General features: G+C 40.9%; 1 protein-coding gene across 4 annotated transcripts in view; it reads left to right on the top strand.

Annotated features, from left to right (window-relative positions):
- The window catches only part of SCUBE1 (signal peptide, CUB domain and EGF like domain containing 1), a 207,272-nt gene that overhangs the window by 171,900 nt on the left and 17,832 nt on the right, over positions 1–17,540 (top strand). For 2 of the 4 annotated variants that reach the window (XM_015291284.3, XM_015291272.4), the window contains 8 exons: positions 3,687–3,803; positions 5,300–5,422; positions 8,801–8,920; positions 10,531–10,623; positions 12,001–12,117; positions 14,206–14,343; positions 15,387–15,590; positions 16,784–16,945. In XM_015291284.3, the coding sequence (XP_015146770.1) occupies positions 3,687–3,803; positions 5,300–5,422; positions 8,801–8,920; positions 10,531–10,623; positions 12,001–12,117; positions 14,206–14,343; positions 15,387–15,590; positions 16,784–16,945 (1,074 nt within the window). Of the gene's footprint in view, positions 1–3,686; positions 3,804–5,299; positions 5,423–8,800; positions 8,921–10,530; positions 10,624–12,000; positions 12,118–14,184; positions 14,344–15,386; positions 15,591–16,783; positions 16,946–17,540 lie in introns of all 4 variants that reach the window. The other 2 variants (XM_015291278.3, XM_015291268.4) reach the window with 1 other exon arrangement.

Raw genomic sequence — 17,540 nt, 5'->3', positions numbered from 1 at the left:
CAACAACCGCTTCCCTCAAAAACAGAGGAAAATCCTACTCTTTTATTAAACCATTGAACAATCTCTTCAATTTGAATCCCTCCTAGGCAAAAAGGAAGGAGTGCTTGCGCCGTTCAGATACTCCCTCTGGAGATGAAAGCGTGGATTGATAGAAGAGATGTTGGGTTTTATTCAGAGTTGATTCTTTGATGTCATGGAAGCATTGGCTGGAAGGAGAGCGATCAGCAGCACAGGGTACCATAAACAGAGTACTTCAGAGAGGTCTGGGGCATCCGGGGTGCACAGGAATCACAGAACAGTGGAGGTTGGAGGGGACCCTTCGGGTCACTTGTCCCAGTCCCTGAGCTGGCACCTCCAGTAGTTGTCAGCTCTAGTAGCAGGCCATTCCTTGCCTTAGAATGGTGTGCTACCACCAGAAAAACTACCTCTAGCAGGAAACTCATCCTGTACTATCAGGGATAAATTTAGCTCTGCAGTTCCCACAAGCTTCAAGCAGTTAAACTGTGAAGATGTCTCACATGTGCTGAAAATAGTGGTTGATGTGATTGGAATTTCTGAGTAAAGAAAAAATAAAAAAGAATGTGCTGAATTGGATGTCAGACTAGCAAACTAAGATTAGCATTAGCAATTCTGAAAGATTCTGAGACAGCTCGGCCTGTTTGTGAATGCATGCCAAATTCAACTGGAATAGTCTAAGAACTTGAAGTTTCCACTGCAGTTCCCTGAAAACGAAACGCTTTGACTTTTCGTCCTAAAATGGTTCAAAAACCTAATTTAAATAATTTTAAATCACTTTTAAAAGCACCTCAAAGCAAGGAAGTTCATTTCTCAGCGTGAGGAATTCACTTTGACCCAGTAGAAAAAAAAAATCATGTTTGTGTGTGTGAGCATGTGCATGTGTTTGTGGTGAGCCTGACCACAAAGCCAAAAGAAAACTCATTCATTCCCCTGCTGCTACAGCTGTAACCTGCAACATACCCGCCTTTGTATTTTTGGGCTTCCCTTCAGCAGATAATGCTGACAGATGGCATAGATGTGTTTGTATAAAGGAGCTGAAGATTAGATACCTACGTTCGTTCCCAGTTGTGTGGTATGCACAATTTGAAGCCCAGGTCTGTGGATATGGGAGAGTAGGGTAATTCCCTCATATGGGATATCGCTGTATCGTGGGGGTAGTGGGAAATAAACACATCTTTTCATGAAGAGAGGTATTGCAGGGCACTACAAAGAGGGGATGGCCGACTTCAAAGTTTCTGGGAGTTGAGGAGGTAATAGCACCTAAAACACAGATTTCAGAGTTTAAAAAGGGAAGCAAAAAAGTGCAAGGGGATTTGAGTGTCCTGTATCACACCGTGGGTTTCTTTTAGCGGAGAGCATGCGGTGCATACTTTTCCCTTTTCTATGGCCAGTGCTGAATTCCTCAGGGGACTGGTGATTCTGCAGGCATGGCGCTGTGGAAAGCCCTGTCCCTGGGCAGCGCCAGCCCTGCCCTCAGCAGGCAGGAGCAGAGGGTGACAAGGGCTTGTTGTTAAGCAAGGGAAAGGCTGTGTGGAGGCTTTCCACATTGGATCGGCCAAAGCGAGAGGCCGAGTTTAGCAGCAGCGCTGGCGGGAACGAGAGGTTTAAATGGCTAAAAAAAGCTTTTTAGGGTGGTCTTTGTACTGTAATAAAAGCGTTTGTTTCTGCTAGCCGGCATATGCAATGCAGGTTTATGAGTAGCTGATATTTCGTGCAGTAATTCATGCAATGGAAATGCATTTGTCCATCTCAAGTGCCTGCTGCCGGGCAAGCGGATGACTGGTCTTATTACTAGACAGACTGCTCTTTACACAGGCTGGGAGGGTACAGCTCCTTGTTGATTGGAAGAAAAGCCTGTAAAGTTCTGTGCCATGATGCATAGCAGCACGTAAGGCCCACTGAATAAAATAACACAGGGTAAGGTCACTATTGAGAAATGCGATATTCTCCTTTTTAAAGATCCCTCCCTGGTAAGTCAGAGGCCAGCAAATGAGCTGCTTCTGCAAATTTCTTGCAGCAGTGAACAAGGCTGCACGTGAATGGAGCCATGATGTATGATCCAGCTTGTTAGGCAGTAAAAATCCTTTAAAACTGTAACTCCAGTATTCATTCCCAAATGATTTCACTTTAGGTATTTATTTGGAGAAAACTGAAACAATTTGCTATTTATGTATATTCAGAAGCCTCGTATTTCCAGGGCTATAAAGGAAACCTTAAAAAGAAATGACTTCCTTGACTTGAATAGCGATACAGGAAAATGGATTAAAAATGAACAGATGCAAAAAAATGTATAGAAAATCTCACTTGTCTTTTTATAGCACGTGATCATAGCAAGTGGTCGAGATGATGCACGCATAAAACTGAATGGCAGATTGTTTTGTTATGTATACTTCATTTCATGTTACACGTTTGCCTGAGCAGTAGCTTTCCACATTGTGAGTTCTCTTTCAGTGCATGTCTTCAGACACTCAGAATTGGACATCATATAAAATATATCTGTTTACAGCATTGTAAAGTCATGTATAAACTCTCACAGAGCCTTTGGTTTTATGTACACATACATAAAAGCTTGATTTTATAGTTCTCGAAGTTAAGTATTTGCATTTATAATAGCACAAGGAGACCTAGAATGTTTCATTAAACATCAAAACTTTATAAGTAATACTTGGATATAGGAATTGGGTAGCACACCCTTAAGTCTATGTGATTTCCCACATTTTCCATGCACACGCCTTTCTGAACATGTACAGTGTGAAAGTCTGAGTTATGTGAAGTAATGGTGCTGCTCAGCTCATGTTCTTAATGAGCAACCCTAGAAAGTGTGCGAGCTATTGAAGAAATCCTATTCCTTTCCTTTATCCCTCAGGAATATTGTAAGAATGTGATTTTTTGTTTGTTTGTTTTTGAGAGAGACTTCTGAATGTATGGCTCTCAAGAGATGCCGTTGTATTACTTTCTCTGGCCTTTTAACAAAAATTATTTAATGAAGGGGATTTTAGGAATATCAATTGTTTGAGGGCAAAATTCACTCAGAAGTGCTGTTATTTTGCACACATTGCTATTTAAAGTACCTTTAATGTAACGGCTTTCAGCAAGTCCATTCTGTGAGGGCTGCTGTCAAATAAACCTTTAGGTTGCCCTGCTCGGCAAAACCTTTGTGCTGTTTGAAGTAATGTGCTGTTAATTGCTTTCTTCATAAGCTGCTGGATGGAAGAGACTGTGCAAATAGGAGTTTCACATTAGTGAGCAGCAATCATTAGAGATGCCTGGCTTTTTGAAGGGGAAGAGGTCAGATTCTCTTGAATTAGGTAGAATGTGGGCTTTGCACCCAGACTTCTTGTATCTTAGGTGCAGGGAGTCTGAGTCCCCCAAAAATCTTAATACCCTCACGGCCCTGCTGGGTGTTAAGGTTCAGAAGTTTAATGTTGCCACCTAATGGTGAATATTTATAATACAGTCTTCGTGTTTAGTCTTCCGTTACGTTTCTCTGCATACATGCAAGTCCTTCCTTTATAAGGGACTAAAGGAATGAAGTGGATTTTATTCAGATTTTACCTGAAATGGGATCAACTAGCTTATCAGGAAGAAGATACTGCAGCTGGCTGCGAAATCCCAGCCGTTCATTCTGAATGAGTTCTAACTTCTTAATGCTTTCTCTATGAATTCAGATATAGACGAGTGTTCCTTTGAGAGGACCTGTGATCACACCTGCATCAACTACCCTGGAAGCTTCGAATGTCTCTGCCATAAAGGCTACACCTTGTACGGACTGACGCACTGTGGAGGTTTGGAAATAGTTTCCCTCATCTGTTTGCTTCTTTGCTTTGTGAGCTGTTTACTGAGCCACGCATTCTTAAGCTGAATATTTTAGAACTCAAGGTGATAAGCTGAACCAAAACAGTTAAAGCGAGAATAGCTTGAGCTGAGTGTCACTGAAATTTCAGTGTCTCTAATTGTCTGAACTATTCTCTGAAGAATGTAAAACAGTGGCCTGGCATTTTTGTCACGGTGGTATACTCAGCAGCCTCAGAACAGACCAGAAGACTGCAGCTCTGAGCCTTTGCTGTGTGGGTGCTGCTGTTCTTCCACAGGTGCCAGAGGAAGGTGTGGCTAATTGGATGAGGCTTGTGTTTATTAATTGGTGTAGGACCTAGTGTGCACTGGAACCTGGTCCCTCATTTGGTTCCTACCTGTACCTCACATCTGACTTCAGACTGCGTCACGAGGCTCCAGAGCTGAGGACCGGGGAGAATTGACTAGAACTCTAACACCGTTCCTGCAGGCCATGTAGATTCACTCAGAGCCAGGCACATGGCAGTTGGAGTTTAAGACGTGATTCAGGCATGGTTTGGAACGGTAGGCAGGCACTCAGCCTGTCAGCCTTTATGCCCTGACCTCCCTTAGAAATACATGCAGCGACAGTTTTCTATTACTGTCACATTTTGAGGCCTATCATTACACTAGAGTCTGAGCAATTAAGCCTTTGACATTTTTCTATATAATGTAATATACATTGTTGTCATTATTCAAGAGGCATCTGGATGAGGAGCTACAAGATGTGGTTTAGTGGCTTGTGGTAGCAAGAGTAATGGGAGGACGGTTGGCCTAGATGATCTTGTAGGTCCTTTCCAACCTTGAGATTCTATGATTCTATGCTGCACAGACTTTCAAGAATGTTTTGCATCTCGTGAGGACTTCCAAGAATTTCAGTGTAACTAGTCCCGACAAGTAACTTGTATCATATGGCCTTATGGGAAATGGCCTTAAGTTGCACCAGGGTAAGTTTAGGTTGGATATCAGGAAACACTTCTTTACAGGAAGGGCTGTTAAGCACTGGAATAGGCTCCCCAGGGAGGTGGTTGGGTCACCATCCCTGGATGTGTTTAAAAACCATTTGGATGTGGTTCTCAGGGACATGATTTAGCAGAGGGTTGTTAGTTAGGGTAGTATGGTTAGGTTGTGGTTGGACTTGATGATCTTCAGGGTCTTTTCCAACCTGAGCAATTCTGTGATTCTATGATTTTATGATATGTGTAAATCGTTACAGGAAAAGCAGCTATGTATGTGTCTGGAGACAAATGCATGCTAAGTACGCTGAACTGTTTGACAAGACTGTTGTCTGCATTACACATTTATAATAGATGTAAATGTAGAAGATGTAGTAGGTACAGATATTCTTACGCACACAACATTTCAGTGCACAGTACATGTGTGTACAGTATACATGGGGATACTGTGCACGCATTTTTAATACTCCTCTCAACATTAATTATATTTTCAGATATTGATGAATGCAGCATCAGCAATGGCAGCTGTGACTATGGGTGTCTGAATACAATGGGAAGCTATGAGTGTGTCTGTCCACCTGGAAAGAAACTGCACTGGAATAAAAAGGACTGCATTGGTAAGTGTGTAAGTCACTGACTCGGTGGTGGCTGTGGTGGTGCTGCTCCTGTTCTCCAGGAGAGTGGAGAAGGCTGTAACTTTGTCTGAGGAATGCTCATTCTGCCCCATCCCTGGATGTATTCAAGGCCAGGCTGGATGTGGCTCTGGGCAGCCTGGTCTGGTGGTCGGTGACCCTGCACATAGCAGGGGGGTTGAAACTCAATGATCATTGTGGTCCTTTTCAACCCAGGCCGTTCTGTGCTGCTGGTGGACTGAAGAATGGGAAATATGTTGAATGTGTTGATTTTATTTATTTATTTTATTTTGAGTCTTGTGCCCACAAATGTAAATCTTCCTACATTATTATGTATGTTACAGTTTGATCCTTTGATCTTTTTTTATGGTCTTTTTATGTTGAGCTGTGTAATTTCAGATATAACTCTACTTCCCCTTAAGAGTAATTCAGAATATTTAAGATATATAACTGTTTACAAATAAGATGTTATTCAAGTCAATATACACATTCACAGCACCACACTCCTGTTGTTCAAGTTCTCTCCAGAAGTATCCTGCTTATTATAAACTACCAATAGTAGCTGTGTGAGAAGTATTAACTGCAGTGAGTACAAATCCCAAGACAACTCAAATGATAGCAAGAACTGCAGGTGTCACTAACTTTGTGTCAAATCTGAATATCTGTTCTAATCATTGTTGTTGTGTATCCTCTAGGTAGATTATTTTTTCTTCTAGAAGCACAATTTGAACCATGACAAATCTTGGTCATGGCTACATTTCAATGAGATTTTAATTCAATTTTCATATTTTTATTGAGAATGGCATACGTTAGGTCTTTCATAGTCAAATTTAAGTTGTTGCTTTTTTTGGTAGTTTCCTTAAACCATGAATATATTATGGATACATTAGGAACTGATGGCTATTACCTAATTGGGAGCAAGATGAAAAAATAAAGGAGAGGCCTTATTTAAAAGGGAATCTCCTGACATACTAAGGGAAAGCACAGTACTCTGAAGTAGAGAGCACTGCACCAGCCTCTCACATCATGCAATTGTGGCATTTTTCCACTTTCATGGATAGAGCAGTATGGAAGGCACTTTATAACTGGCAGGGTTTCAACTGGCTTTTAGCCTTCTCCACTGACTTTCTTCCTAATTACCAGTAAGAACCTTATTTTCCCCACTTGCTTTCAGATACATTACCTTCACTGCTATATAGAGAACTAAGGACTGTAGAAATAAGAAATGATTACCTCTTGGGCTTGTTTTTAATTAACTATCCACTCTATCTACCTTGCAATGTACTAGTTAGCCCTCTGGAAAAGGCTTTGTAAACTAATGTAAAACTAACTGTTAAAACTTAGTAAAGACTAAAGTTTTCTAAGGTGTGGTATACAGTTAGACCACAAAACTCTCTCAACCTACTCAGAACGCTTTTCCCATAGTAAGAGCTTGTGCTGAAATATTTTCCTAGTTGTATATTTCTGTTGATTATTTGGAATACTCATTTGGAAGGTGGAAAATTGAACACTCTTTGCCATTAATGTACGCTGTTTTCTTTGATGAATTTAATGAGGCTTAAAATAAGTGTAATCTCCCTGCTGCGTTCTACATTTGCAGTAACAAAATCCTCTTTTGCTCAGAAATGATGCTTTGCACCTGTGTTTTTCTCCTCAGTCCAAAGAAATAATATCTTTCCGAACATCACCAAAGCAATATTAAAGGCCTTTGGAGGGAGATAAGTAGAGGATTTTTACTGCTGTATTTCACATGTGAACATCAGATGTGTTTAAAGGACTTGCATGTCATTTATACTTAACCAGCAGTGAGGCCAGGAACACAATCCAAATGGTGGCTCCTGGGACCCTTCTTCTGTACTCAGGCCAAGCCAGGAAGGCTTGTTCCAGCTACCACATTTCAATTGGCCTATTTCATCCCAACTTCAGTCTGCTCTTCCCAAAGTCCAACCCAAAACTGTCCTACAGAATTCAGATGCTGCAGCTCTGATCTCTCCTCTACCTTGCTGTGGTCCAGTGGTGAGGTAGAAGGTAGGAAAAATGGCACTTCTGCAGCAACAAGGCCAGTTAGGAGCTAAACAGGAGTCAGCCAGGTCCACCTTGCAAGGTGAGCATGATTGGATGAAGCAGAAAAGACCAGAGGAAAGGCATGTGTACCTGAACATGCATTTATACAGGGCTGAAGCAAGAACTGCTCTACAGAGACCTGCCTGAGATTCAGCCATCTGATGCAGCATGAACTATCTGGCTAAAGAGGTGCCCAGCACTACAGCCAACAGTCAATGCAAACAGTAAAACTCTGGAGGAAATGACTGGAGGAAAGTAAGCAGTGAGGCTGCCTTAGTGCAGATAGTGATGGCATCTACTGGCTGTAGCTGAGAATGCATCTGGTCATTTATAGGGAAAGGTACATTTAAATAATACTTGAATACCAAAAGATGTCAGATTAAAATAAATGCAGTATCTTAATTATCAGTTGCATACCATCATCTTTAGAATGAAGCACAGAACTGGTCCAGCAACTCAACAATTTCATGTAGGTTCAGCTAAAACACAAGCTGTCCCTCACCCAAATACAAAGAGCAGTTTGTGAGTAAGACCTACAGGATATTCTGTCCTTACCTTGCTGTGAAGCCATGAAGAGAAGTGGGACATACCCATTGTATGAGCTGCAGTGTGCCTTGTGTGGTGGATGCTGATGAGGAGCAGCTGATATTTATGTACCATAGCTTGGGGCTGTTTGACATTGGCTGAAAGGATTGATGGGATCATCTACTCCCAGTCTCAGCATCTGCTGCCTCACCCCTGCCCAGGTGGGAAGTTTTCTACTTCCAGAAGCTGAAGCATGGAACAGAAATATAAGCCTCTGAGAACTGGAGTGAGAAATGGAAAATGCTTTCACTGGCAATCGAAATAAAAAGACCTTTGTGAGAGGGATTCTTGTGTATGTTGTTGTAGTTACCCTGTTGAACCAGAGAGCTGGGCCTTCAAAAAAGGGGGACAAGACTTCTCATGTCATTAATATTACCTATGGCTTCTGTGATGATATTGTGCATGCAACGTTACGCTCATAATTAGAGATACCTGCATTTCAAAGTACAGGTCTGGACCTGAACGGTCCCAAAAAAAAGTAGATAGGAATAAAAGACTCAGATCCTAGACCTAAAAATCTGAAGGAGTTTCATTTCCAAGTCCAAGCTCAAGATCCAGATGTTCTCTCTCTGTTAAACACTTATTTCAGAAATGCCTGTACCTGTGATTTTTCTTCGTTGCCACTTCTACCTTTCCTCTTCTCACTGTTGTGACGGAGTGGATGCACAGGGTTTGGGGTTGGGCAGCTTCTGATTTTTCTTCTTTTGTCCTCAGAGATGGTGAAATGTCTCCCAAATGCCAAACCAGCTCCCAAGGCTCAACTAGTGTGTAGTAAGACAGGAGGAATAGAGAGCTGCTTCCTATCATGCCCCTCCAATACCCTTTTCGTTCCAGGTTTGTACAAAATATCTGTTCTCTGAAGGGATATAGTTCTTTAGAATGTGACTTCATGATTCTTCTCTGCTAATGTATACATGACTCTTGCATTCAGTTTTTGTTATGGACCACTGTAAGCGAGCAAAGGTTCACTATAAATTAAATTTTGTCCAAACATGCACATGATTAAATGCAAGAACTGACTGCCCATTACATTAAGGGCTTGGCCCATGTCTGAGTTGTCACTTAGGAAAAAAATGTCAAATTAAAAATAAAATCCTACAACTACCTTGACTAAAATGTGCAAAAGAAAAGTTTTCGTACGTTAAATTACTTAGTTGAAAGGGGAGGGAAAACTGAATGGTTGATTTCCCTGCTAATTGTTAAGTACTGTTTTTCATTATGAATAGAGCGCCCTGAGCCCGTCCAGGCACCTGCTTAAAATGGTGGACTCTGCATCATGTCCCGACATATCCTGAAATTGTGTGATCAAGCAGGAGTGGAAATGACTTGAAAAATGGATGGTTCCTCCTAGATAATTTGGTTTAGAAAACAAAGCATGAGGCAGGGGCAGGAGAGGAGTGCTGGGACACCCTGAGCAAGTTAATATTGTGGCAGCCACAGCACATGATCAAACTCTTACGCTACAGTAGCATAAAACTTCCATCAGTTCAGCAGGGGACACCATGGAGCAATGAATGACCTAGCAAGAGCTTAAAACCCGCCTTACTGTCTCATACAGAATGGGTATAACTTAATTTGTCTCGGGGGGCTGTACAGGTAGACCCCCCACTCACTATTTGCTGCTTCTGTTCCTGGTTGCTGGGTTTCAATACATTTTGTTGGCAGTAGTTCATCTGAACGTTACGGAAAATCAGGCATCTCACTGGTTTTTTTCCCCCTCCCTTTTCTTATCATTTGCTACATGTAATTTTCATCTACAGTTTTGCAGGGCAGCGGAGTTGGGATGGAGGTTGATATGACTTTTTTATGGGTGTTCTCTTTCTGACACAGGGTTATTTTCCACAAAGATGTCTCTACTTTTCATGTTAGCCCTGGCATTATATGCGGCAGAGCTGTTCACACGTTATTTTCAGTTTAGCAGAGATTACCCATGCATTTATCTAATTTGCATGCACCAATACAGAGTTTTATCTGTGCAGTATGTAAACTCTGTAAACTCTTTCGTAGTTCTTAGTATGTTATTTTTTGTCTCTGCCAGAAAAATGTGTCAATCTGAAGCTAGTTTTATTACTAGTGTACATGATTTACTTTCTAAATAACAGGGATGATCAAAGCAGAAGGATTCTGCCATGAACAAACACAGTAAAATATTTCTGATCTGTGCACCATGGAATTACTTAATTGTCAGCTAACCTCCTGCCAAACTCTTGATGAAATGTAGCATTTCAGTGCTGAAAGAAATGAACCGTAGTCAATGCTGTGAAGCAGTGGCCTTTGGTAAGCTACTTCAGCCATTTAAAATCCAAGTTCAGCACTTTAAATGTCTCGTGATTTGGCAGTATTAGCGTGCTCAGACATGGCACAGTAGTGCTGAGAGTGCCAAGCAGAGCAGGTGTTTTGTGAGGCTGGTGCTGTGCGTGCTGACTGTGTGTTGTGCTTCACAGATTCAGAGAACAGCTACACGTTGAGCTGTGGTGTTCCTGTCCAGCAAGGCAAGGCTCAGCAGAAGCGCAATGCCACCCTTCCCAGCTGTGCAGGTAGGTGCTGTCCTGCCCACCTCAGCTGTGGCCTCTGGGAGATAGGTAATGGAGGTCTCCTGAACCACTGAGGAGATGCAAGATAGACAGCTCTGAAGTTACACAAGGCCAGATTTAAGAGTTACATTCAACAAGGGCAAGCTCTGGAGTAAATTACTTTCCACAGTCCAGAATCTGACAGCGAGCACATAAAAATGGCGGTTCTTCACAGACGAGGAGACGAGAAGCCCAGCAGGACACAGCAGCCAAAGGCAACAGCGCTGCCCGGTGGTCAGCTACAAAGACCTCACTGAGGATCGTGGAGGCTCTAGGCATTGCATTTCTATAACCAGAAAGGTTACAGTATTTTTATGAGCACATTTAGTGTTTCATTCGTCTTGTTCACAGAAGTGGCTGGATTATTTTGCAGAGACATTTCAAAATTTCAAAAGCTGATACTCAGAATAAATTAAACTCAGCTCTAGCAGATGAAGTCTGGCAAAATTGAAAGTTGAAACAGCATCCAGCGGAGGGAACTATCAGCCCATTTTACATATCAATACCTGCTATGCTTCTCTCCAGTTTCCTTGTTCTCTAGCCATGTACTTGTTATATGTTTGGAATGCAATACGAAGTATGATGCTGTGGAGTTAACACAGCAGACCATCTGTCTGCCTGTGCCACATGGGCAAGTAACCTCTATAATGCTTTCAGGGTTGCTCCCCATTGCATCACTTACTTGTAATACCCTTTTACTTGCTCCAGCTCCAAGCTTCCTGCAGGAGCAGGAAGGTGACAGGCCATGCCATATCTTTTACACCATGGAATTTGTGAGGAAGTCAGTCAGCAGTTGCATTTTTTAAGCACTGCATACTTTGGAGCCTTTAAAGTTACGACTGGCTTGGATCTAAAGCTGAAGAAAAAATCTTGCAAGCTATAGACCACCATCAAATAAAGGTATTTCCTTTGGATAGTTTTCCATTGTCAACAGTTTAACTTCATTGAGTTAGTCTTACTACTGGTTGGCATTAGCAAGAGCAGAGACACAGCCAAGTAGCATAGGAAGTCACAGAGTCAGAAAAAAAAACGCTATCAGTGAATCTTTCTCATAATAAATGGCAAATTCACCCAAATCCCACAAAGATGTGCAGGCGTACTGGATGGAAGGAGTACATGCAGAGCGTGTGCAATACTGGCGAATTCATTGATCTGTCTGGGCTCAAGAGTAAGTGCTCATGGGAAATAATAAACTTATGCAAATGGATGCCTGTATAGGTCTTGGCCTGTGTGTTTTCTGTGTTGCAAAATGTCTTTTGAGTCTGTTTTCAAAAATAAATTTCAGGCTTAATTTCATCTGCATGACAAACAATGGCTTTTTTTTTTGTTCTACATCAACAGATTCCTTAGCCCCTCCAATCAAGCAGAAAGCTCGTTTTAAAATTAAAGATGCAAAGTGCCACTTACGGCCTCGCAGCAAAGAAAAAACAAAAGATGCTGGGAAGCAAGCTGTGTTAGGTACGTGGTTTCTTCTAACACATCAACAGCTTCGTAATTTTTTGCTTGTTTGTTTGCTTGTTCATGTAATTTGTTTTCACATCTCAGTCCGAAAACATGTAACGCTTTATATATTTGAGATCAAGTTCCACTCTCTAGCTGAACAGCGCCATGAGTTTGGATACAGCAGTGTTGAGATGTCACCAGATGCTTTGAAAAATCTTCGTCCAAAACTACATGAATTTGGAATTAAGCTGATCCTTTTTCTGACATGGATAATGGCAGAAATATCTTGAGACAAAAAGCTATGACCAGTGCAGTTACAAGAAATAATGTTGATTCAGTTTGTTTTTTCCAAGCTAAGTTTATAAAAGAAAACATACACTAGCAAAAGCCATTACTCATTTGCATTATACTGGATTAGTATCCACTGCAGCAGCAAGACAACCCCTATGTAGGAAAGTTATAATCAGAATCTGATTTTGCATAGCCTTAGATCATATGTTACACTGGAATGAGTAGTTATGCTGTGAGAAGAAAGATTTCGAAGAAGATTTAGACATAATTACAACAAGTCTGAAATGTAAATAAGAAACGATTTATCAGGCTACATCAGAGCATTGAAACGCTACAAAAAACTCATGACAGTAAGGTTTGGGGCTTTATTATTGCTGATTTTTAACTTCATTTTTAAGGTTAAACAACACATTTTAAACAGCGTGACATTTATTTCTTGTTCTCCATCCCCTTGATAAAACGGAGTAAATTAAACAATTAAAGAGTATCTTGGTGTTTTTGCTTTGCGTTTCCACAGCTGAAATATCTGAAGTACATTTACATTTAATATTAACTCAGAATTTTCTGGACTTCCATACACAATACTGGTGAGACTTCAACAGCTCAGATTGCTGCTCGGAGGAACTTAGCAGCTAACAGAAAATGTCTACTGGTGTTACATTCTCTGTTGTGAGTCTGTCTTAGCACTCTTGCTAAAGCAAAGTGAAATGAATGCTGAATAGAAAAAATAGCCAACCCAAAAAATGCCAGTGATTTAAAGACTTTATGTTTTCAATTTTGGAGTTGTAGTTTAACTTTATCGCACAGTCTAAACATTCATATATATAATCTCCTTATTTTTCAAGCATTTGGTTTAGACAAGGCACAGTTGTCAAGATGCTCACCTTGTCCTTACGTATTCTCTTGCTTTTATTAAGATGTGATTATTTGACTCGTTTTTAAAGTCACAGATCTTTTTTGGTCCATAGAGTCACAACTAGACTGTATTTCTTGGATGCATTTTTTGTCCATTGCTTGCTTTGCTCTGCGTGTGTTACATCGTCTGAACTCCTGAGTCTAACAGTAAGATGATACCATAGAACTCCACACTCAGAATGAAGCCCTTCTGATGGTTTAGGTGCTAGAAATGTCTCCCTGAGCTAGAAGATTGCTCACCTATCAAAATAAGGATGTTTTTCACACAGATATATATTGAGAAGATGTTTCTGTGATCGTGTCCCAATGGACTGTGGCCTTTCTCCTCAGCAGCAACAATTAATTGAAGGCTGCATTCATTTCTTCTGTCTTGTGCTTCCGCCTCAACTTTCCAATGTATTTTCATAACTTCCCAAGCAGTGGCTTTTCAAACTTTTGTTATCTGGCGATTGTATTGCTCAAAGAGATAGAACACCAGTTAGTAGTTTCTTGAGGCCCATACTTGGTGTGATTTAGTCTCAGGCCTGCTGCTCTAATGAATTTGTGAAAACTCTCTTGCTTGGTATAACCACGAAACAACTGTATGCAGTATTGCGGCTCTTACCTAATTTCTGTAAGGAGCTTCCTAATCCTTAAACAGAAAAGAATAGGGAAATTATAGGCATTATAGGTATCACTAAGCAGCTGAGCATCACCACACCAATGCTTTTGCCTCCTGCTTTCACCAACAAAAGGATCGAAGTGTCTAACTGCATGTGAAATGTTACGAAACCTGTCACTGCATTAATCATAACCCAGCTGAGATATCGCTCATTAGCCTCTCACTTGCTACCTTGCTACTTGATTTCTTTTTTTGTGTGGTTTCTCTCATGAAAGGAGGTCAATTCCCTTGTACAGACAACTGCCAGGTGACTTTTGTGAATCTCAAGTGTGATTCCTCCAAGAAAAAGCGCCGGGGCCGCAAGTCACCATCAAAAGAAGTGTCCCATATCACTGCAGAGTTTGAAGTGGAGATGAAGTCAGAAGAAGTCTCAGGTTTGTGAAAGATCTCTAAGTCTGCAGAGAGAAACCATAATTCAATTCCTTAGTGTGTTGTTAGACTCTCTTTGATGCTATTTCATCAAGCTGCTATGTGAAACTTTTAGCACAAGCTTCATTCAACAGCCTTTCCAAACTCAGTTTCCAAGATTTATTGAAAGGAATTCAGTATGAAATTAAGCCAAAGAACAAAGATTGGACCTACAGCAAAATTCCCTCGAGGCCTGGAGCTAAGTCTTATATTTTAATTTAGTCTGATTTCCTCAGACAACTGAAGTGCTAATTGATGCACAGAGAATGTAAGGATTAACCAGAAGTTTTGTTACACCGACCCTAAAAATATCCTCCAAAATGTAAGTTGCTGAAACTTCAGTCTGAGAATTGAAAATTTTTATCACACATTTGATAAATTCATGTATTCATAACAAACTTCAGGAAGAAAAAGAATCGCTTCAAGTTATTCATGATGTAGGATATTATGCTGTAAAATTCAGCCAAAGAAAATGTAGGTTGAATTCTATAAACATGTCAGTCTCCAAAGATAGATTTCTTAACTTGTGAGGGTTATCTCAGTAGCCAGGTGGTTCAAACAGCCAGTTGTTCTAAAAAGCACCTTTCAGTTATGTATTTTGATCAGGAATGTGGGGAGAATTCCTAGTCAACTAGAGTGCACTGAGAAAATTCAGAAACGGTGGTGGTGTCTGACGGGACACCTATGTGGAAATACACCGCAGTGAGAAATTGACCCTTCTGCTAAAGGTGCACAAACCATATAGCCAGATTTCTTAATGGTTGAGGTACCAGTGCTCCATGCCCACTTGCAAGCCGTGCAGCTCAGTTTGATGGACATCGGCGTACTACTGTCTCGCCCCTCAAAAGGCCTGATTTTAAACACAGTGAGCTGCTTCTACAGTTTACATGGAGAAGCCAGTGAAGCAAACAGAGGAGTCATATTGCAGTGCAGACTGAGCTTTTTGTTAAGCACCTCTTTTAAGCATCAATCTCAATTGCTTCTAGTTTTCTTATCATTTCCCATCTAGACACCTGTAACATTGACTGTGTTCGGAAAAGGATGGAGCAGAAGCTGCAAACTGCAATCAAAACATTGAGGAAATCTATTAATAAACAGCAATTTTACATTCAGTTTTCTGGGACAGAATATGAAGTGGCTCAGAAGCCAGCTAAAGCTACTGAAGGGCATGAAGCTTGCAGTACGGGGCAAGTGCTGCAGGATGGAAAATGCGGTAAGTCCCAATTGATTCAGTTCAGCCATACCCCAAAAAACATCTCGCCACAGTATGTTAGCAGCTATTTCCCAGTTACTCCCAGTATCTAATGAAAATACATTTACAGTTCTGTAAAACAATGAAGTAGTGTTTGCCTAGATGCTGTGTATTTACTTTGAATTTGTCTTTTACTTTCTTCATCACCAGATGATCTGTGACCTGTACGTATATTTATACTTAACTCTCAAAAAGTCCAATTAAAAAAGAAAAGGAACGATCTATAGAAATCTATTTTAACTTTACGTGAAATATTTAATTTCTTTAAGCTTCTTCCACAGTTACTAGGCTGTAGTGCTAAGGTGATGATGCAAAACTACTAGTGGCAGTTCTCAGCGCTGCAAGGTTTCTAATCACTTGGAGTCACATTTTCAATATCAGCATATCTGTTTTTCCAGCCGCTTTTAGACACCAAGTCATTTACAGGCAAAAAGGAGTTAAGAGCAGATCTGATAGATGCCTCTAATGAGTTGTTTCCGAGGCTGTTTTCATCACGTAGAAACAGTGATTTAGAAGCAGTTATTGAAAGGCTGCTGCTGTTAGTGTCTAGAAGCCCATACATTTTAACTACTAATATCCAGCAGAGGAAAAACCTTTAATGTAATTGTGACCTGTTACTATAAGAAGAGTATAAGGATTCATTTGTATACTTAAAATGCCTTCCAGTTGGGCTATTTGAGTGTCAAGAAAAAGAAAACATTTCATGGGATACACTGCCCTCAGAGAAATCGCCAGAACTGATTACAGGAGACAGATTTCCCATAAAACTTACACATAAATGCACATAAATTAAACTAAAAATTCACATCATTTCTCATGCATTATGTAACACTGCCTTAATTAAACTGCAATATACTGTTTGCAGACTGCATTAACTTTATTAGCAACATATATCTGGTAATGCTTCAGCACAGTAGAATGCCATTTAATGGGCTAAACAACAGAAGAAGGACCTTGCTTGCACTGATGTAAATTGACCACAGATCCCAGATGGTCCTCTTTACATCAGGTGAGGATCCTTGCCTAATGCGTGCAAAAGTGCTACTAATGATACTGGAACTAAAAAGACCCGTCTTCTGTAAATGTCTAATATATAGGAAAATGATGTGATCAAAATGAAAGTCCTTATGCAAATTCCTCTTTTCTTTTCTCAGTTACCTGCAGCACGGGCACCTTTTATAGCGGAGAACATAATCAGTGCATTCCTTGCTCACCAGGAACATACCAAGACACAGAAGGTCAACTTACCTGTGAGCCTTGCCCAAGTAATGATGGACAGGGAGTAGCGGGCGCCCGGAATGTGTCAGAATGTGGAGGCAAGTTTGATGTGATGGTAAAAGGATTAGATGTTGCCACACAGCCTGTGAGGTGTGGAGGCTAAAAGAGGGGAGAGCTATCCACACTTCTGTCTTGTAAAGGTAACAGAAGAAATCTCTGTGCTCTTACAAGCAATGTACAAAATGTTTTGGCTTGCTCCATTGATTGACATGCTGACATTGCCAACTGAAGATGGGACCTGCTGCAGCAAGGTTATGGTATGAAAATGAGTAAGCCAAGCAAAGCTTCTTACTTCACGTCAGGTATGGAATCCGAACAGACATACCTCGACTTGTAAGGACTCATCAGGTATATTGCAAGCCAAAGGGATAGTTTACTTTGGGCTGGTATTGGTGAGTGTAATGAACCTGCTGATTTAACCTTTTGCATGAGGTGCAGTTTACCTGGTTTCATCGGCAACAGTTGTGACTTTGAGATAGTTCTTCTGCAAGGGTCTGTATGTGGGCTCAGAAGTAACGACTGCAAGTGTCAATGCTGTATGAATTCACTGTAGCTTTGGGCAAGTGACATGGCATCTCTGACTCAACCACGTTATTATATAAATTAGATTATGATGGTAATCCCTGGTTTCCG

The sequence above is a fragment of the Gallus gallus genome, chromosome 1 (assembly GCF_016699485.2).
Source record: "Gallus gallus isolate bGalGal1 chromosome 1, bGalGal1.mat.broiler.GRCg7b, whole genome shotgun sequence".
In the NCBI taxonomy this organism is placed as follows: Eukaryota; Metazoa; Chordata; class Aves; order Galliformes; family Phasianidae; genus Gallus; species Gallus gallus.
The sequence above is the reverse complement of the archived record's forward strand: the minus strand, read 5'-3'. Positions and strand labels throughout refer to the sequence as shown.